Source organism: Oncorhynchus clarkii, chromosome 21, assembly GCF_045791955.1.
Source record: "Oncorhynchus clarkii lewisi isolate Uvic-CL-2024 chromosome 21, UVic_Ocla_1.0, whole genome shotgun sequence".
Classification (NCBI taxonomy): Eukaryota; Metazoa; Chordata; class Actinopteri; order Salmoniformes; family Salmonidae; genus Oncorhynchus; species Oncorhynchus clarkii.
The window spans coordinates 13,529,335-13,550,023 of NC_092167.1; the positions used below are offsets into that span (position 1 = coordinate 13,529,335).

The 20,689-nt window shown below is 43.8% G+C and overlaps 2 protein-coding genes and 1 pseudogene across 2 annotated transcripts; all 3 read left to right on the top strand.

The window, feature by feature from the left end:
• Positions 1 to 1,094: 1,094 nt before the first annotated feature.
• On the top strand, positions 1,095 to 12,158 carry LOC139378601 (rab GDP dissociation inhibitor beta-like). The gene is made up of 11 exons (XM_071120917.1): positions 1,095 to 1,254; positions 8,128 to 8,235; positions 8,554 to 8,653; positions 9,034 to 9,168; positions 9,447 to 9,645; positions 9,975 to 10,106; positions 10,400 to 10,499; positions 10,607 to 10,778; positions 11,163 to 11,307; positions 11,394 to 11,448; positions 11,573 to 12,158. Exons 1-11 carry the CDS (start codon positions 1,210 to 1,212, stop codon positions 11,726 to 11,728), a joined length of 1,347 nt encoding a protein of 448 aa, XP_070977018.1. The 5' UTR covers positions 1,095 to 1,209; the 3' UTR covers positions 11,729 to 12,158.
• A 1,171-nt stretch (positions 12,159 to 13,329) lies between these two features.
• On the top strand, positions 13,330 to 17,169 carry LOC139378602 (ankyrin repeat and SOCS box protein 13-like). Its single transcript, XM_071120918.1, has 6 exons — positions 13,330 to 13,480; positions 13,686 to 13,873; positions 15,603 to 15,759; positions 16,119 to 16,253; positions 16,474 to 16,665; positions 16,757 to 17,169. Exons 1-6 carry the CDS (start codon positions 13,420 to 13,422, stop codon positions 16,888 to 16,890), a joined length of 867 nt encoding a protein of 288 aa, XP_070977019.1. The 5' UTR covers positions 13,330 to 13,419; the 3' UTR covers positions 16,891 to 17,169.
• A 100-nt stretch (positions 17,170 to 17,269) lies between these two features.
• LOC139379325 (ankyrin repeat and SOCS box protein 13-like) lies at positions 17,270 to 20,248 on the top strand (annotated as a pseudogene).
• The last annotated feature ends 441 nt before the right edge of the window (positions 20,249 to 20,689 follow it).

A 20,689-nucleotide genomic window follows, 5' to 3' on the forward strand; every position in this document is an offset into this window, starting at 1 on the left:
ACTCAAAGTCAAGTTATATTTGCATGATTTAGCTTATTCATCATTCATAATTCATTTATCATTAACGTTTACTTCATTCATATGACCGACCAATAATAATGTATGTGATAATAATGTATGTATGGTAATGTATGTGACAGACCAGTACCTCGTGAGCATCTTTTCTCAAAGCTGAGACCTTGAAACTGAGATATCCCTTTCTCAAAACAAGGTTCAGGGCGTGCTGCCAAATTGCAGATACTGATAGTGCAGATTCGTTCAATCAGTCACTTGCATGAACACAGAAATTGGTTATTAGAAAAGCACAAACATAAAATGTTCCATCACAAACTTTTACTTTAGTGCCTCCTGCCTACACCTCCAACACCACTTCTACAGCATCTGGTCTCCCATCCAGGAACTGACCAGGACTAAGCCTGGTTAACTTCAGAGGCAAGCCAGCAGTGGGATGCAGGGTGGTATGCTGCTGGCTCTTTGTAATGACTGGGTGTACTGATACACCATCCACAGTTTAATTAATAACTTCACCATGTTAAAAGGGAAATTCTATGTCTATTTTATTTTATTGTTCTCCTACCAATAGGTGTCCTTTGCGAGACATTGGAAAACATCCCTGGTCTTTGTGGTTGAATCTGTGTTTGAAATTCACTGCTTGACTGAGGGACAGAGATGAAGTAGTCATTCAAAAATCTTGTTAAACAATATTATTGCACACAGAGTGAGTCCTTGCAACTCATTATGTGACTTGTTCAGGGCATTTTTACTCCTGAAATAATTTAGACTTGCCATAACAAAGGGGTTGAATACTTATTGACTCAAGACATTTAATTGTTTTATTTTTTATTAATTAGTAAAATGTTCGGTAGTGTGTAGGCCAGTGACAAAAAAATATACATTTAATCCACTTTAAATTCAGTCTGCAACACAACAAAATGTGGAAAAAGTTTTACAAATGACAAGATTAATAAAATCACGATTCTTATGAAAAATTAATTTAAGGGAAATGGCCATTGATAAATACATAATCGATTCATTATCAATACCCAGCAATTGGAGAAATGTTCCCGTTACTGACAGATTATAGGCTCCTCCCCTACAGTGAAGCAGAATCGCTTGACGTTGAACCGCAGCCCCTTTCGTCTCCAGTTTTGCAGATCTCCATTTTCTTCGGGCCACTATTCAGGAAAAGAGGAGAAAATTATTGGGAAAATGAATGAAGAATACGACGTTATCGTGCTGGGTACCGGACTGACGGTAAGAATAATTGTACCATGCCAGTTCGTTCCTTGAATAATCTTAGCGATGCTCAGAGGGAATATGTTCCTTCAATTCCACTTAGTCGAGCTTTGCTAACCCGCTACGGCGCTAGCTAGCGTAGTTCAACTATCGGCTGGGCCTAATAAGATAGCTAGCTAACTAACTACTGTCAGTGGTCACGTCTGTCAATGTTTGCATTCACGAGTATTTTTCCTCAATGAACTTAACGTTCGGTAGTTAACTAGGTAACTACTAATACGTTTGTCATTTTAAGGTGGTGCCTCAGTCTCATATTCATGCATGCTGTTTATCAATCAAATTGAAAAATCTAGCTGGCATTGGTAGCTAATGGCTAGCATGACAGCTGGCTAGCTACTGTAGCTGATGACAGCTTTGTTTAGGCTAACGTGTCCCAGTTTGACAGTGTATTGTCCTTTTTAGTTTGAAAAAGTGTGCCTGTGCTCTCATGTTGAGTGTGATACAAAGCTAGTGTAATTTTCGAGTTGGATACCAATTTATGTAACGTTACCATCACCATGGGATGAAGCTTTATTTATGAGTGCTTGGATTTCTCTTTAACAGGCAATGGTTTTGGTTTGTTTTGGGGAGGAGATTCTCCCCGCGAGTATCAGTTTAGCTAGCCAACGTGTAACTAGTTTGCTAATCTAACTGGTGTACCTATGATGGGTTGGTTAGTACACTGGACAGAAATATAAACGCAACATTTTCAAAGATTTTACTGAGTTATAGTTCATACAGGAAATCAGTCAATTGAAATAAATAAATTAGGCCCTAATCTATTGATTTCACATGACAGGGAGCACAGATATGCATCTGTTAGTTTGACCACCATTTGCCTCATGCAGCGTGACACATCTCCTTCACATAGAGTTGATCAGGCTGTTAATTGTGGCCTGTGGAAAGTTGTCCCACTCTTCAATGGCTGCGCAAAGTTTTTGGATCTTGGCGGCAACTGGAACATGTCCTACACATCGACCCAGAGCATCCCAAACATGCGGAATGGGTGAGATGTCTGGTGAGTATGCAGGCCATGGGAAAACTGGGACATTTTCAGCTTCCAGGAATTGTGTACAGATCCTTGCGAAATGCGGCTGTGCATTGTGCTGAAACACGAGGTGATGGCGGTGGATGAAGGCGCCTCAGGATCTCGTCACAGTATCGTTGTGCACTCAAATTGCCATTGATCAAATTAAATAGTGTTCATAGGCCGTAGCTTATGCCTGCCTACCATAACCCCACCGCCATCATGGGACACTCTGTTCACAATGTTGACATCAGCAAACCGCGCACCCACACGACGCCATACACGTTGTCTGACGTCTGCCCTCTTCCCGGTACAGTTGACACCGGGATTCATCTGAAGAGCACACTTCTCCAGCGTGCCAGTAGCCATTCGAAGGTGAGCATTTGCCCGCCGAAGCCAAACTGTAGTCAGGTCAAGACAACGAGCACGCAGATGAGCTTCCCTGAGATGGATTCTGACAGTTAGTGCTGAAATTCTTTGTTTGTGCAAAACCCTAGTTGCATCAGTTGTACAGGTGGCTGGTCTTGGACAACCCCGCAGGTGAAGAAGCCGGATGTGGAAGATCTGTGGTGGCCGGTTGGACATACTGCCAAATTCTCTAAAACGGCATTGGAGGTGGCTTAGGGTAGAGAAATGATCTTACAACAGTTCTGGTGGACATTCCTGCAGTCAGCATGCCAATAGTACGCTCTCTCAAAACTTGAGACATCTGTGGCATTGTGTTATGTGACAACTGCACATTTTAATGGCCTTTTATTGTCCCCGGCACAAGGTGCACCTGTGTAATGATCATGCTGTTTAATCAGCTTCTTGATATGCCACACCTGTCAGGTGAATAGATTATGTTGGGAAAGGAGAAATGCTCACTAAAAGGGATGTGCTCAAAATATGACAAGCTTTTTATGCTATGCGTATGGAACATTTCTGGGATCTTTTATTTCAGCTCATGAAATAAGGGACTAACACTCATGTTGCATTTTATATTTTTGTTCAGTATAAATAGCTAGCTAATTCAGTGTTTGTAAATTGAATGGATAGTGAACAACAGCCACACCTGCAATACACAGCTGACTCAAGTAATCATAGCAAAAACCAAATGTGCACCCAGGGGGAGCCCAAGGACAGAGTTTGGGAAACCCTGATTTGTGTCAGCTATTTTCTCAAGTTGATTCAGCAGTACTAGCTAATTACTTTGTGTCCACTAGCCAGCTAACTAGCCAACATTGAGAGAACCAAAATGACCGATATGTTGTTGCCACTGCTTTACTCAGCCGTAAAACACTCGGTTGATGCATGACAGGAAAGACTTGAGATAGAATTTTCTGTACTCTGAGGCCTCACTCAGATTATCTATTGACAGTTTCCTGTCTGTCTCGCATGTCTGACTCACGTGGGGGAGTGTTTTGTTAAAAATAACAGTTCAGCAATAGAACACACACAAGAAGACAAAATCATACTGTTTCATGGGAAACAATCCAAAGCAATACTTTCACTGATAAAGTTCCAGCTAGTTCCTTTGCAGTTAGTCACACTGACTGTCACATTCCATGTTTACAAAACTAATTACACAACATATTCCATCCAGGAATCTTGTGAAATCGTTCAGAATCCTGTGCAGCCACGTTTTGTGTAGTCCACTCCAACAGGATGTGGCAGTCAGGAATGCATTTGGTTTGTCAGTGGTAGGGGTAGGCAGTCTGGCTAAGAGTGTTGGCTTTTGGGTTGGTGACTCCTGTGTTGTTTTAGACTGCAGATGCTTGTGGTTCAGTCACAAAGGAACTGAGAGTACAGGGTAAGTTTAAGTTCTGCAAAATCCAGACAGACCGTTGTACGAGAGCTCTGAGGCATCACGTAGACTTAACTGGCGCCATATACTATGATAGAGTGATATGATATGAGCGGTAGGCATTGGTCCAGCTGATGCAGGTCAAACCTAGCAAGTGTTAGGTTCTAATTATCAGAGTAAGAAGGCTTAAACCAAGTTTATTCTTCCCAAAAGTTCGAACAGCTGAACAGACAAAAACATATTCACACAAGCACTGATATTTAACCCTTTCTCCTATGCTAAGTCTCCCCCTACACATCTGAACAGCCAATGCATCTGTTGCTAGCCAGAACCTTTATCTGTTCTTCCTCACTTCATCTGATCTAACCTCTGGCCCAAAGTGCTCACTCCTCCCCAACTCACAGCTTTCATGATGACTGGTACCAGACTGGGTCTCTTCTCCTCCCAGAGGGATCCCTGATGGCTAACAATAACATATTCTAACATAATGTAAACATTATACATTACCTTCTCTCCCTCAGTGACATGAATAAGTATGTTTCATATTCTCATAACCCAACACAAGTATACAGTTCTGTTTGGCATTTATTTAAGCATCTCGCATTGATTGTGGTCTATGTGGTTCCTCTTTGTGGTTGAGAAAGACATGGTGGGGAAAGGAGAACTGGCTGTTCTGGGATATGCTTTTATTGTATGTATTCTTCTTCCTCTGCAGCTTGCAGTCCATCTGTCCCCTTACTAAAATGATGAGGGTCAGGAGGGCATGGTCATCAATATTGTAGCCCCTCTTTTACACCACCACTTGATACTTTTGGTTGTCATGTGATGTCATTCATGTGATGAAATTTGAGTCCTGGCCAAGCTAACCCTTTTCCTGATAAAAGGATAGAGGGCCGCAGTAGTAGATGAAACATGGGGGCATTAGATTTAGTTAACAACCTTGAGCGTCATTCAATTAGAGCTAGGGAAGATGATGTGATGGTTCTAGTAATGTGTGTGGATCCTGAGAGTGTGCAATGACATTACAGATGCACTCTTCTTGCAGTCCAGATATTGGATCCCAACCTTTTGGAGCCACACATGAAGGAGTTGTGGGGAAATGTCAGCCAGGGTGGCACTGGCACACAGTCACTCTTGTTCCCAGCGTGACACACACTGTGGCCTTTTGAACTTCAGAGAGCCGCCCAACACTTTACCATCTTCAGAGTGAGCCTCAGTCAGTCACTCATCATAAAAATCCACCTGCTTTTTATAGGGCCGCTGTGTTAAAGATTAACTGTGACGTTTCCCCCTCACTTCAATGTGTTTTGTTGCTTGTTTGATTCTTCCTTCCTGAATTGAGGGTTGGTCTCTTCGATCTCTCTTTCAGCCTGAGGTTGTGATGACTAGGCTACCATCAGCAGAATGTCAGAGCCTACAGACAGCAGGGCTGCCTGAGTCCCATGCCACTCAAAATTGTGTCTGGGAGGCATCCATTTACTGCCATATATTATTCAGGAAGTTACAGCACCTTAAAAATGTTTTGTCACACCCCGGATAGTGAAATGTGTCGTTTAACAGTGTCAACCATAGTAGAACGGCGCCCCTGGAGCAAATTGGGCTTAACTGCCTTGACACATCGACAGGTTTTTCACCTTGGGGGCTCGGGTAATCAAACCAGCAACCTTTCCCCTTACTGGCCTAACACTCTAACCACTTGGCTACCTGCCACCCTCATGTATATTTAATGAATTTACAGAACTGTGATGAGAAACAAGGACAATTTTCACCACGCAACCAAATTGATTGTCTTCCTAAATGAATAGGGAAATATGAACTGCTTAGACATTTGCCGAGGTATTTTTCTCTCATCAGAAATCCTCAAGGCATGTTTTATGGTTCCCTTTTCCCACAAAATAAATACATCTGTAAATACTTGGTAATAATTGGTACTAAAATGCTAATTTGGTCATTATGGATGGAACATCAAAGGCATTACCTGCACCTTTTTCTAAGATGCCTTTTATGAAACAGATGTTACTCATGTGCTTGTGGTAGACTACCAGTCAGTGAGATGAGCACATGCTTCCGCTGCGGATGTTCAGCACAGGCAGTCCTGCGTCACTTTATTCTCACGTTGAGTGACATCAAGGCTTCTCTCTGAGAGTGGACATTGATTTTTCTTTCCCTGAGAGACCTGACTGGTCAGTGCTTTAAAAAAATATATATAAATAAAAAATTTAGCTCAGTAAAAGTCCCTGTTTGTCTAACGTTAAGGCCTGTGGTCTGAAAATGCAGTGGTGAGAAAATGGTACTGTCCTTACTTTAAACTTGCCCAACCCCAAATGAGGGGTTGGTTAGGGCTAGCATGGGGCAGGGACACTGTATCCCCACGATAATGGTAACAACAGGGCGGGGTGCTGTTTTGTACACCGGAGCCCTGTCCTAAGTTGCCCTGATCTGAGTGGGGCTGACTCTAGGGAGATGGAAACTAAAGCAATAGCAACACTAGTGCAGTGTCACTTCCTGTGACATAAGGCATTCTGTAGGACCTGGCAGCAGTGTACACCAGGAGTGTGGAATCGTGACACTGTGCTGTGGTGTCCTGTGTTTGTCGTGTCATTAGTCATTGTCAACACAATGTAGCCTATAAAATATGCCTCTCCCTCAAACACAACCTGTCACCTTTTTTCCCCCCATTATATTCAATCTGAGTCATTCCACGGTCTTATCAAGGGTGATTTGTTACAGTAAGATCAAATATTGCGGATTCAATATGTAGGCAGAAGCTATCCCTCTATCAGCAGTGTTCTGAATCGGGAGGCATTTCAGTTGAACTTTTTTTTGAATAAAGTCCACGGAACCACATGATGTAGAGTGGTTTGCTGCTTCTACAAACCAGCTACCGTAATCTTAAAGCCTTTGAAAAACTGTGGGAATTCCAGAGTCAGTCACCCACGTACGTTTTCCTCTGGCCGGCCAGGAATGCCATACCAGGCAGCCCGTGATTCTTGACTCAATTTGGAAAACTATTGCCTTGACAGAGGAACTCGAATTGCAGCCTAGTACTGCAAAGGGAGAAACAGAAAGCTGCTGATCGGCAGCTTGGTTGTCTGATCTAGCCTAAATTCCGTCTTTTAAATGGAGCGTGAGTTGAATTGGACACTGAAACCTACTCCCCCCTCTGCATAGCTCCCTGCTTTAGCGGTCATTGCTGAAACCATTCATTTTGTGGTCACACTGCCACTACAGACTGCCTCTACTCCAGAATGACAGAGAATGTTAAATAGAGTTCTGTGTTCTACATTCTGGAATCCTTCCCTACTGTTAACCAGGCTGGAGATCTTACTGAATTGGTCCCACCCACGCCCCTCTCTCCTCCACTGCCCTCTTATCAAAAGTGGCAAACGCGCGCACACACACCAGAGGCCATCTTCAGTCACAGCCTTAAGTCTACTCTCCCAGAAGATTCATGAAGGGATTTTAATGTTTATCTGTTGTCATATCAATCTTTTTATGGAATTCCTGCTTATTAGGCTAAATGATTGCTTACACTATATAATCAGTGTTAATCAATTTTAAATACACACACAGCTAGCAGAGGGGAAGCATGGGTAGACCACTAGCATAAGCTATCATTATAGAGACCCTGCAGCTGGACTGGTCCACTGTTGCCGGCCATGCAGTCAGTTATCAGATCAGAGCTTGAAAAGACAAGGCCAAACCAGACAGGGACCACATTCATTACTTTGACTACATTCTGCGACAAAGCCTCAAGTGTTTCCTTGTCTAGTTGAATCTTGGCTGTTTGAAATCTGAGGCTTTTAGTGCATTTTCTGCCGTAATGAGACCGTGACTGTGTCTGCCATTATGAAACAATCGTATCTGGAAATACTGATACGAGCAATATTCATACAACAATACAATCTGAAACATGAAAATCAATATCTAGGATTCAATTATCATTCCAAATGTTTGATCTGTGCGATTTTGGCCACTATCCAGGTGTAAGTGATTTCTGATGCTCAAACCCCTCTCCTTCCTGTTTCTCGTCCAATAGGAATGCATACTGTCAGGGATCATGTCGGTGAAGGGGAAGAAGGTCCTACACATGGACCGGAACTCCTACTACGGGGCAGAGAGTGCCTCCATCACTCCCCTGGAGGATGTAAGTCAACCGCTGACCTCTACTGCTTGACCTCTGAGGCGCTGACCCCTAAGACCAACCTTAACAGGCCACACATGACGTAAACAAAGACTGCACCATTCTCTTACACAAGATAACAGGCAAGATGCCTACTCACCCATTTCCCAGCAATGTTTGTAACCGTATGAATCCGAATAACGAGGCATGAGGAAGAGAACAAGGAACTAGTCATACTAATCTTAATATCCTTAAAAATGGGTGACACATATGCACTCTGTTGTATTCCTCTTGGCTTAATTGCTGCTTCAACAAAATGGCAAAATATTTTCTCTCTTTTAGCTGTATAAACGCTTCAGTCTCCCAGGCGCCCCACCGGAGTCCATGGGAAAAGGCCGGGACTGGAATGTGGACCTCATCCCGAAGTTCCTCATGGCCAACGGTAAACACTAATCACCACTTTTTATTATGTATTATATTAACTAGGGCCAGGAGTTTTCCTGACCATGTCACAAGACCAGGAAAAACTCAGGGCCTTAGATATAACAATTCATCCTTGGTCTCAGCGGCAAAGAAGGGATGAATACCTAAAATGTGATTCTGGAATATTCAGTAGTTGTGTCGTGGCCGTATTTGACTGTGCGACTGATCCTGTTGCCTAGCAATGATTGGATGTGATTGACAGGATGAGGCAACAGAGAGCACTTTCAATTTGAAGATGAATGAAGCTGTATATGTAAAAGTGATTTGAATTGGATTGAACTGTATTCTCCTAACCTGCCTGGGAAAGGTAACACTGATTTGTCTGTCTCACCTGTGCAGGTCAGTTGGTTCGCATGCTGCTGATCACACAGGTGACGCGCTACCTGGACTTCAAGGTGATTGAAGGCAGCTTCGTCTACAAGAAGGGCAGCATCTACAAAGTGCCCTCCACCGAGACCGAGGCCCTGGCATCAAGTGAGTGGTACAGGGGGACTATGGGAAATAGAGGAGGTTGGGTTTTGATGTCCGATAAGCTCAGGTTTACTGTATGCAGAGTTAACTTTTAATCAAGTCTAATACCCATCCGGCTTACAGGAGTCTAAAACAGTGAATTGATGACATGTCAAAATGTCTTACTGTCATCCCAGCTCCTCACAAATGACCTCTTCCTGGTTCTACATTGTCTTGCTTTTCAGCTCTCAATCATGTAGATAATTAGCTACCCCTGAATAGCACAACTCTCTCCCCTACAGGTCTGATGGGGCTGTTTGAAAAACGGCGCTTCAGAAAGTTCCTGGTTTTCGTGGCCAACTTTGACGAAAACGACCCCAAGACCATGGAGGGCGTGGACCCCAACAAGACGACGATGAGGGACGTGTTCAAGAAGTTTGACCTGGGCCAGGATGTCATCGACTTCACAGGACACTCCCTCGCCCTCTACCGGACAGACGAGTGAGTCACCTGCATCTTCTTATTGGCTGAGCCAGAGATAGAAGGTGTTCGGACATTTTTGGGTTAACTAAAAAGCATGAAGAGTTCCAGGTCATCCTGTTTGCAGTTGCACTATGTTGATTATCAGATTTCAGGATATAGCAATATTCTGAGACTGTGTAAAAGCTGACCTGGAATGTCACCGTTATGATATACCGTTTAGATGACATGGTAGCCTCACAAGCACAGGGTGTCAAGGATAGTCATTCTATTTTTCAGTCTTTCAAGAAACTTGGTTATATATTCAAAGAAAGCACTGTATTCATACTTGTCTCTCCCCTCTCTCTCAGGTACCTGGACCTGCCTTGCATGGACTCGCTAAACAGGATCAAGCTGTACAGTGAGTCTCTGGCCAGATATGGCAAGAGTCCGTACCTTTACCCCCTCTACGGCCTGGGGGAGCTGCCCCAAGGGTTCGCCAGGTAAGGCCCACCTCAACTCTGACCTCTATCATTTCATTTTCAGGCTTGCTGTCTTTGTTTTATGTGTTTTGGCTTGTTGAATTTCACTATGCAAATTAAGGTTTGACTCGTTTTGAATCCAAATACAATGTTCAGCAGAATGCCCAATGGTTATTTTTGTTTTTCTGTTGGACTGTTCGAATTTAGATGGGTCTTTTCAAAGTGTGCTATTTCTTGAAAGTATACAATAGAATTCTGAACCGTGTGCTTCTAGTTAAAATCTCTCCCTCTCGTTCCCTATCTCCTTCCTGTAGACTAAGTGCTATCTATGGAGGAACCTACATGCTGAACAAGCCCATCGAGGAGATCGTCATGGAGGATGGAAAAGTAGTGGGAGTCAAGTCTGAGGGAGAGGTAAGAATCATGTTATTTCTCCCCGGCTTATATAGAGGCCGTACTCTGAGGACTAGAGGAAGGCATGTGTAATCTTAGCGCTAATATTTAACCCCCCCACACCTCAGATCGCCCGCTGTAAGCAGCTGATCTGCGATCCCAGCTATCTAATGGACCGCAGCACCAAGGTCGGTCAGGTGATCCGGGTCATCTGCATCATGAGCCACCCCATCAAGAACACCAGCGACGCAAACTCCTGCCAGATCATCATCCCCCAGAACCAGGTCAACAGGAAGCACGGTGAGCCCTGCTGCAGGAAGTGGTCACCACGCAAGGCCCCTATGGAAACAATGCATGAGATTTATAAATTGAACATGAGACCATCTTCACACTCCACTACCCAAAAGTCTTGAAGTACTCTACTTAAGACTAAGATGATTCTAACATCACGTAGCAGGCGTAAAAGGAACGCCTTAGGGGGGATCCCCACATCTGATTTTAAGGGGAAAAGGAAGCTAGGTTAACGATACTGTATCCCTGACCCCGCTGAGGGTGAGATGGTGAATCAAATTAATATTTGAAGGGTGGTATGGACGTAACCATATCACTGCCCCAAATTGCACCAAACTTGGACAAGGAGTGAAATATTGAATTTGCTGATCTCTTTTTTTTACATTTTTGCAGATATCTACGTGTGCATGATCTCCTATACTCATAATGTGGCAGCACAGGGGAAGTATGTGGCCATCGTCAGCACCACAGTGGAGACGGACAACCCTGAGATGGAGGTCAAACCAGCCATGGACCTGCTGGAGCCTGTCGAGCAGAAGTACGAGCCTCATCACTAAACTGTTGTTGGATGTCTCCCACTAGTCTTTTCTACGGTCATGTTGACCTTGTCATTTCTCTCTGCAGGTTTGTGAGCATCAGTGACCAGTACGCACCAACTGACATGGGTGCTGAAAGCCAGGTGGGTCCATTACTTCTGTTTGTTTCTTCTTAACCCAGTCAAATCCAGTGACCTTGTGTTAACAAAAATACAATTATTGTCTGCCTGTGTTTAACCATCTATTGTTTTCTTATTGTTGGCGTAGATCTTCATGTCCCGTACCTACGATGCTACCACCCACTTCGAGACCACTTGCGACGACATCAAGGACATCTACAAGAGGATGACGGGTACAGAATTTGACTTTGCAGAGATGGAGCGCAAGAAGAACGACATCTTCGGTGACGCAGCTGACCAGTAGAGAAACAAGAGAGTCTGCAACACTTGTGAATATCAGATCTTTGCTGCCGACCACTGAAATCTTTCAAAAATAAGGAAAACCATACAAAATATAGATAAATGGGCTGGCTGATGATCCAAGTGTATGTTTTGCCCATTATGGAAGTTCATACTATATATAAAGTTATAATATAGCATCGCTGGAAAAGGGGGCCAGGCGGGAATTATGCTTTTTATAATCACTTTCAGAGAGCTGTTGCACTGAACATTGGTATACATACGCCCTACATTCTTTCTCATAATGTAACTGATCATTTTCTCTCCTGGATGAGGGCGTTTAGTCCACAGATGCCAAATCAATTGATCAATCAAAAGAAAACAGTACCACGGTGTGGGAGGGTCAAATTTATTTTGTCCAAAAACTAAAAATAAATAATGCAAACATGTAAAAACATAAGTGTATTGGGGAAATGAATCATGAAATGTGATCAGATCAGTTGTATTTTTCTTGTCAGGTGTTTTTGTTGTGAGGGAGGTATGTGAATGGCTTGGCTTGTCCCAGTTATAAGGAAGCACTATTCCTATAGGCCATAACCAAAAAAGGGTTTGGCCAGCAAAGCTTCATTTGACCACCGATAACCATGTGTGAGAGAGGAAGCTTTTAATTGTTTCCGTGACCAGCTAATATAAATACTCCATCGATTGTGATTGGGGGGCGTTGTTGTTTTTTTTTGTTTTCATTTATCGGCCTCCTTGTCCTAGTGGCTCATCTCCAGCCTCTAGTAGCCAGCCCCGGGCAAGGCATCTTACTGTACCTAGGCCAAGCCACTGAACAAGCAAGTATAGTCCAGCAAGAAGGCAAACTACCTGGACCTGTTTGCAGCTTGAGAAACCATAATGTCTTAGGAAAGGAAAGAATAGTATTCTATTCAAAATGAACAGACCCGAGCAGACTGAAGCAGGTTGGGCATTTGTGGTGAAGTTGACTAATTGCTTTAAAATGACCAAATGTCTACTATGGCAGTATTGATATGACAAGGGCCCTGTTTAAATGTCAATGTAAAAAAAATATATATATATAATAATACAAAAAGATGGTGCTCAAATGATTTCTGTACTGCAAAGTAAAAATGTACTTGTGGAAAAAAAAGTATTTGTTCTTATTCAGTAGTGAGTCGGAGTATTGCTGTCTGATAGGCTTTTGTGGTCATTTCAGCATTGGGAGCTTTGCCTTTGAAACTTCCTCTTTAATACTATTTTATGATATCATCAACCTAAACTGTCTGCTGAAGCATTTATGAACTTTGCACTGAAGAGGACCATTTGTTATTCATTGATGCAAGACTAAAAACAGACAACAGTCTGATTCGTTTGACAAAGACCATCCTTTAATGAAGTGCAAAAATTACTCTGGATTTGCTGAATTCCTGTGTTGGCTGGTTGGTATTAATATGGCAACCTATTTGTAACCGTTAGTGTAATGGTAAAATGCACTGTTAACATGGCATGTCTACAAAATCAAAAAGCTCTTATAACATGGTGAGCAAATACGTACTTAAGTCCTAAGTCATCCTCACGCTTAGAACTCCAACTCCCAGAAGTCTCTGCTGCTTCCCTGTCATAACAAATATCGTCACATGGACGCTGTTTCAACAAAAATAAACCTAGTGCACTCATGTTGATTTTGTTTATCTGTCACGCTAATATTTCCCAATGGAAAATCCTGCAATAATGGAAATGACAGCGGCACGGCGTTCGAACTTTGGAGATATTGGTGAGTGTTCGATTTGGGCAAACTGGCTATCAATTTTTCAATCTGAACTACATACATTCCAATTATGGACGGAAAGGTGGTGAATGTAAATATGTTTGCTTTTCACTGCCCAACAATGTTTTTTGGATTAACGCATAATTGCGCGACCAATGCGTAAATACGCAGCAGGTCGTGTTTGAGCCAGAGCCTCTCCCTTTCCTACTAGGGTTTTGGGCAGACCGAACCGCGTTGCATGAGGCCGCGTCCTTAGGCAGGGCCCTTCAAGTGAAACAGCTGATTGAGGGTGGAGCATCTGTAAACATGGTGACAGTAGACAATATCACCCCGCTCCATGATGCCTGCATCCAGGGACATCCAAACTGTGTTCGACTGCTACTAGATGCAGGGTCTCAGGTGAGGCAGCTACAGTAGGGCTAAATACACTGCTCAAAAAAATAAAGGTAACACTAAAATAACAGATCCTAGATCTGAATGAATGAAATATTCTTATTAAATACTTTTTTCTTTACATAGTTGAATGTGCTGACAACAAAATCACACAAATTATCAATGGAAATCAAATTTATCAACCCATGGAGGTCTGGATTTGGAGTCACACTCAAAATTAAAGTGGAAAACCACACTACAGGCTGATCCAACTTTGATGTAATGTCCTTAAAACAAGTCAAAATGAGGCTCAGTAGTGTGTGTGGCCTCCACGTGCCTGTATGACCTCCCGACAACGCCTGGGCATGCTCCTGATGAGGTGGCGGATGGTCTCCTGAGGGATCTCCCAGACCTGGACTAAAGCATCCGCCAACTCCTGGACAGTCTATGGTGCAACGTGGCGTCGGTGGATGGAGCGAGACATGATGTCCCAGATGTGCTCAATTGGATTCAGGTCTGGGGAACGGGCGGGCCAGTCCATAGCATCAATGCCTTCCTCTTGCAGGAACTGCTGACACACTCCAGCCACATGAGATCTAGCATTGTCTTGCATTAGGAACCCAGGGCCAACCGCACCAGCATATGGTCTCACAAGGGGTCTGAGGATCTCATCTCGGTACCTACTGGCAGTCAGGCTACCTCTGGCGAGCACATGGAGGGCTGTGTGGCCCCCCTAAAGAAATGCCACCCCACACCATGACTGACCCACCGCCAAACCGGTCATGCTGGAGGATGTTGCAGGCAGCAGAACGTTCTCCACGGCGTCTCCAGACTCTGTCACGTCTGTCACGTGCTCAGTGTGAACCTGCTTTCATCTGTGAAGAGCACAGGGCGCCAGTGGCGAATTTGCCAATCTTGGTGTTCTCTGGCAAATGCCAAACGTCCTGCACGGTGTTGGGCTGTAAGCACAACCCCCACCTGTGGACGTCGGGCCCTCATACCACCCTCATGGAGTCTGTTTCTGACTGTTTGAGCAGACACATGCACATTTGTGGCCTGCTGGAGGTCATTTAGCAGGGCTCTGGCAGTGCTCCTCCTTGCACAAAGGCGGAGGTAGCGGTCCTGCTGCTGGGTTGTTGCCCTCCTACGGCCTCCTCCACGTCTCCTGATGTACTGGCCTGTCTCCTGGTAGCGCCTCAATGGTCTTGACACTACGCTGACAGACACAGCAAACCTTCTTGCCACAGCTCGCATTGATGTGCCATCCTGGATGAGCTGCACTACCTGAGCCACTTGTGTGGATTGTAGACTCCTTCTCATGCTACCACTAGAGTGAAAGCACCGCCAGCATTCAAAAGTGACCAAAACATCAGCCAGGAAGCATAGGAACTGAGAAGTGGTCTGTGGTCACCACCTGCAGAACCACTCCTTTATTGGGGGTGTCTTGCTAATTGCCTATCATTTCCACCTGTTGTCTATTCCATTTGCACAACAGCATGTGACATTTATTGTCAATCAGTGTTGCTTCCTAAGTGGACAGTTTGATTTCACAGAAGTGTGATTGACTTGGGAGTTACATTGTGTTGTTTAAGTGTTCCCTTTATTTTTTTGAGCAGTGTATATAGAGCTGTAGACAGATAATGACACATTTCATATTAGGTAGCAGGATGCACCAATACACCTACAGCATGTGTAGCAGTAGTGGTCCATCTCACTCTATCTCTCCATCCCTTCCTCTTTACCCCCTCTCCCCCAGGTGGACGTGAGGACCATCCATGGCAGCACTCCTCTCTGTAACGCCTGTGCTGCGGGGAGCCTGGAGTGTGCAAAGATGCTGCTGGAACATGGAGCCAAAGTCAACCCCTCCCTCACAGCACTCACTGCCTCTCCTCTGCATGAGGCCTGCATAAAGGGTAAGACTGGGGAATGATGAGTATGACTGGGGAAATGGTGATAAGGCAGGGTCAGGTGGACTGGAGGAGGGAAAAAACAGGACAAGTGAGGGAAGACTGACCAGGATAGGAGGGAAGAGACTGGTGGAATAGGTGGTAAGCAGGACAAGGAGAGGTAAGAGACTGGTGGAATAGGTTTTAAGCAGAAGGAGAGGTAATAGGACTGGAGGAAGAGGTAAGGAGATAAGGGGCAGCACTAGGGCGAGTGAGGTAGGAGTGCAAGAGAAGGGATGGGTGTGAGGAGGATGCACCGTAAGTGTATAGATATGTGTGAGTACTTCATATCTAATGAAACCGTTTCGTATCTGTCTATACTGTAGGTAATGCAGATATAGCGAGGCTAATGATAGCGCATGGAGCCTTGCTAGAGGCCTTTGATCTCCAGTTCGGTACCCCGCTACATGCTGCCTGTGCCAAGGAACATGTGGACTGTGCCAGGGTGCTGCTCAAAGCAGGTGAGGATGGGGACAAAGAGGAAAACATTGTCTCAGGCGACTGCTGTATTCATATCAATGGCTCTGTATGACTATACAGTGTTTATGAATATGTTTTACATACAAGTATTTGCTATGCTGGACGGACACTGTGGAATTTCATTCACAAATCTGCCACAAAGCCACATTTTCCTGAGGAAATGTAAGCATCGACTGTAAACATAATGTGTTTTCTGTTCAGGTGCCAAGGTGAATGCAGCTAAGTTCCATGAGACGGCTCTCCACCATGCTGCCAGAGTTGAGATGGTGGACATGATTGAGTTACTGGTGGACTTTGGAGGCAACGTGTATGTCACAGACAACGACAACAAAAAGCCCATAGACTACACCAAGCCTGGCTCTCCCACTGAACAATGCTTACAGTATTATGAAAGTAAGTCTAGAGGCAATAATATTTTCCATTTGTGATTCTTCATCCCTTATGTGACTTTTGTTAGTCATTGTGACTGTCTGATTATCTCTAGGTACTCCTCTGAGTCTGCAGCAACTTAGCAGAGTGACTCTGAGGACGTTGCTGGGTACCAGAGCTCTGGAGGTCGTAGGTCAACTGGACATATCTCAACGTACCATCAGCTACATTCTCTGTGAGGGGTGTTGATGCTGCCTTATGAACTGACTCGTGGATGGATTCCCAAAGGAATATCAGAAAAAGGAGAATGCTTGAATACTAAGCTGGGACACTTCTCATCATCGTCATATGTTTTGTTTACTGTGGGACACACATACAAATTGATGTGATTTATTACTGTGTTATAAGCGGTAACACATTGTAAAATACATTTCAAGAAGGCCTGCTGCAATTGTTCTAATATTCTATAGAGATGAAAGCTTGTTTTAGCATGGTTAGGGAAAATAAAGCCAAACAATGTCAGTCCTCTACTTTTGCAGTAATATGAACATTTTGACAAAACATTTCTACTACAACTCCCAGCATGCTCTCAAATCCATCAAAGGTAATGTCAAAACCAGTCACGTGATGTGTCAGTGCCGCATGTAAACACAGCTCAAATGTGCTTGTTTACTTCTCGTGGGACGTAATTTACCGTTTTTCTACATAAAACGGGATTTGACCAAATGATGGAGGTTGAAACTGCCAGACCGTATTTCTTTGGAGACATAGGTCCGTATGAAATTATTTCGGTTTTGTATGCTAGCATCCATTTGGTTACTGCATGTCATAGCTAGCAAGCATGTGTTCATGATATAACAGCAACGTAAATCAGCTACATATGTGCCATGTTGTGTTTTAGTCCATATAGATTGTCAAGTAAAGGTTTACGATGGCAAAATGTGATGTCAACCAGAGATGATCTAGCATGCACTCACCTCGCGCCGGTTGATTATGTAGCAAGAGGAATTCTCTTGTTGTTTGCTCTCTGGCTGATGACTGTGGCTTGCCCCAGACTGCTGGTCAGAGAGGACCGAGGTGCACGAGGCGGCCTCCGAGGGACATGCTGCCCAGCATGTAGGTGGATGCCCGTAACACGGACGGTAGCACCCCTCTGTGTGAGGCCTGCTCGGTTGGGAGCTTTGACTGTGTGAGGATGCTGCTGGAGCATGGGGCCAATGTGAACCCCACCCTCTCTTCCCGGACCACCTCACCCCTACACAAAGCTTGCATGGGGGGTAAGTGTGTAGGATGAGCGTGCATCAAGATGGTTTGAGAACTTGTGACAGTCTGTTCTTGTGTCCCAGGTAATGCTGACGTTGTGAAGATCATGATCGCTAAAGGTGCCAGTCTGGAGGCATATGACCTGTACTATGGGACCCCATTGCCAACGACCACACGGCCTGTGTCAAGGCGCTACTCAACGCAGGTGAGCATTTTGAGAATAACACTCTCTAACAACTAATTATCTGATTGTGAAGAAGAACAACACAATGAATAAAGACCTGAATAGAGAATAAAACCCTGGGTTTGAGTTCTCAACTCTGGAGTGCACCTTTACTAATAACCTCTTTTGTGTGTCATTTGCTTCCTCAGGTGCCAAAGTGAATTATCCTCGTCTTACGGCCCTGCACCATGCTGCTAAAGTGAAGAGTGTTGACATGATCGACATGCTGGTGGAGTTTGGGGCGAACATCTACGCCAAAGACAAAAACGATAAGAAGCCCATTGACTACATCGATCCCGGTTCTCCCGCTGCACTCTGCTTAGAGTTTTATGAAAGTAAGTCACAGTGTGAGAGTTTTTATACCACAGTTACCAGTTTTAAGCAATAGATGTGCTGTACCAGTATGTTTTTGTGGATTTCTAAGCAATGTCACAGTGTCACCAGTAGGTGGTGCCCATTGCTAATTTTTCAGGATCAGAAAGTTACAGTTAGTGGAAAAGTAAAATAAATGTATAAAAAATAAGAACTTGATGATGTTGAACCCATCAAAAACAGCTGTTTGAACACTTCTTAATTGGTACACAATACTCAGGTCAAGGTAGATTTAATTTCTTCCTGTTTTTTTTATGGGCCTAATTATAGAATGACATATAAAGTAGAATCCATATTAATTTAATAGGATCTCTGTGGTTCTAGTAATAACGATTTGTCATTTAACTTAATGTGGCATGAACACAACCAGTCATGATGTTTTCATCATGTAGGCTACACGTGCATGTTTGTCCACTCACAAATGAATTCCAACAGCCAAACAGTGCTCTGCCCCAACCATTTGATGAATGGAAAGAAACACCTGTTAAAACACCAGAAAGTCTAATGACGTTCTGCGATTGTCATTCTGCCTACACTTGTAGCCTGAATTGATGTGTCTACTTGTAGCCTGAATTGATGTGTCTACTTGTAGCCTGAATTGATGTGTCTACTTGTAGCCTGAATTGATGTGTCTACTTGTAGCCGGAATTGATGTACGCGCGCGTCAGTCTTTGCCAGTCATCCTTGCCTTGGAAAAATATCAGTGTTCTCCTCGAACTACGCCGCATTTTGGAGCGTCTATAATATGCCACCCAATTTCAAGTCCATTTTTCATGCGGCTGACATGTGGTTATGATAAATATCTATTTACAGAAGCATATTTATTTTTTTAGGATGCAATACCAAACCACACCAGCTTACTTTAACCTCTGACAATACTCAGTCCTACGTCAGAAAGATATTTCTCCAGTATTTTGAACATAGACTAAGTCCATCTCTCCTGTCCCTCAAGTTAATGTCTATCCTACTCATGTTCCCTGAAGCTGATCAATTAGTACAATAACATTCAGTTTAGTTACGGGTCAGTAACTGACGATGAGACCCAGACAGATTCCTCTGCCACAGAGCTGCTCGTGGAATGTGAGACCAGGTCTGTGCGAGAAGCCACACAGCAACAGTATCCTAGGCATCAGACACAGACACCTCTTGTAAGGAAAAATAAAAACTTTATTTCATGAAGTGCAAGGACATTGTGACATACATTTTAAAAAATTTGCTCAACTCATGTTTTATTGAGTCCTATTGTTGGGTTATGCAAGCAAACATCAACATAATATCCCTGCTCAAAAGCTCCAGTCTTTAAATATACTAAATGGGACATATATCTCTGACTGTGTATTGACTCTTGAATACTATCCCAGTGTTGTGGATAGACTAAATCTCCCATAAACCTTTGTGGTTGTCTGCCTGTAGGTACTCCATTGAGTCTGCAGCAGCTGAGCAGAGTGACCCTGAGGGCGATGCTGGGTAGCATAGCTCTGGAGGTCGTAGTTCAACTGGACATACCAAAGCAAATAATTTGATTCCTATGTTACCACTGACCCTGATACCATTCTCTTACTAAGGTGAAGGAAGAAAGCTCAGAGACTGAAACCTTAAAAAAAATAATAATCACAATTATCAAAATGCTACAGTCTGAACCGTAGATGCCACTAGATTAGATTCATAAAAATAGTATGCATACAGCAAGGCACAGGTTTCCAAACAAGCAGTATTTTTAAGCGGAGCACTTTTCTCTTTGTCTTCAGAATGTGTGCCATATCATCACATTAGATACATATTTAAAGAACAGGAGCATAAGGAGGTTTTAATGGGGACTTTTTACATACAGTTTATTCCTTGAACTCCCATATCTTGTAAACCTACATAAAAGACAAATGGAGGCCCTCAGGGAAAACAAGGGAGAGGGGGAGAGGAGAAAATAAATGGAGGAGAGGAAGTGATTTTGGCAGCTGATCCTGTCCACTCTGCAATACCGTCTGTGGACACTACACCAGCATCTTAGACGCCATGACAACGCGGCAACAACACAACCGTTAGCAACACATCCCAGATCTCCGGTACATCCTCAGGGATGAGAAACGGTGTTGCAGCAGGAGGATGAGCGGCGTTCCCGTTGACACTCTCCAGATGTCAATGTGTATCCCAGATTCCTCCCTGACATCGGAACGGAAACCACACCTGACAACT

Bases quoted from the DNA above. Each gene is read 5' to 3' on its own strand.
- LOC139378601 (XM_071120917.1), top strand. From the start codon at position 1,210: ATGAATGAAGAATACGACGTTATCGTGCTGGGTACCGGACTGACG. The intron at 9,646-9,974 runs GTGAGTCACCTG...CCTCTCTCTCAG, and splicing joins GCCCTCTACCGGACAGACGA to GTACCTGGACCTGCCTTGCA. The intron at 10,779-11,162 runs GTGAGCCCTGCT...ACATTTTTGCAG, and splicing joins CCAGGTCAACAGGAAGCACG to ATATCTACGTGTGCATGATC.
- LOC139378602 (XM_071120918.1), top strand. From the start codon at position 13,420: ATGGAAAATCCTGCAATAATGGAAATGACAGCGGCACGGCGTTCGAAC. The intron at 16,254-16,473 runs GTGAGGATGGGG...TTTTCTGTTCAG, and splicing joins CAGGGTGCTGCTCAAAGCAG to GTGCCAAGGTGAATGCAGCT. The intron at 16,666-16,756 runs GTAAGTCTAGAG...GATTATCTCTAG, and splicing joins ATGCTTACAGTATTATGAAA to GTACTCCTCTGAGTCTGCAG.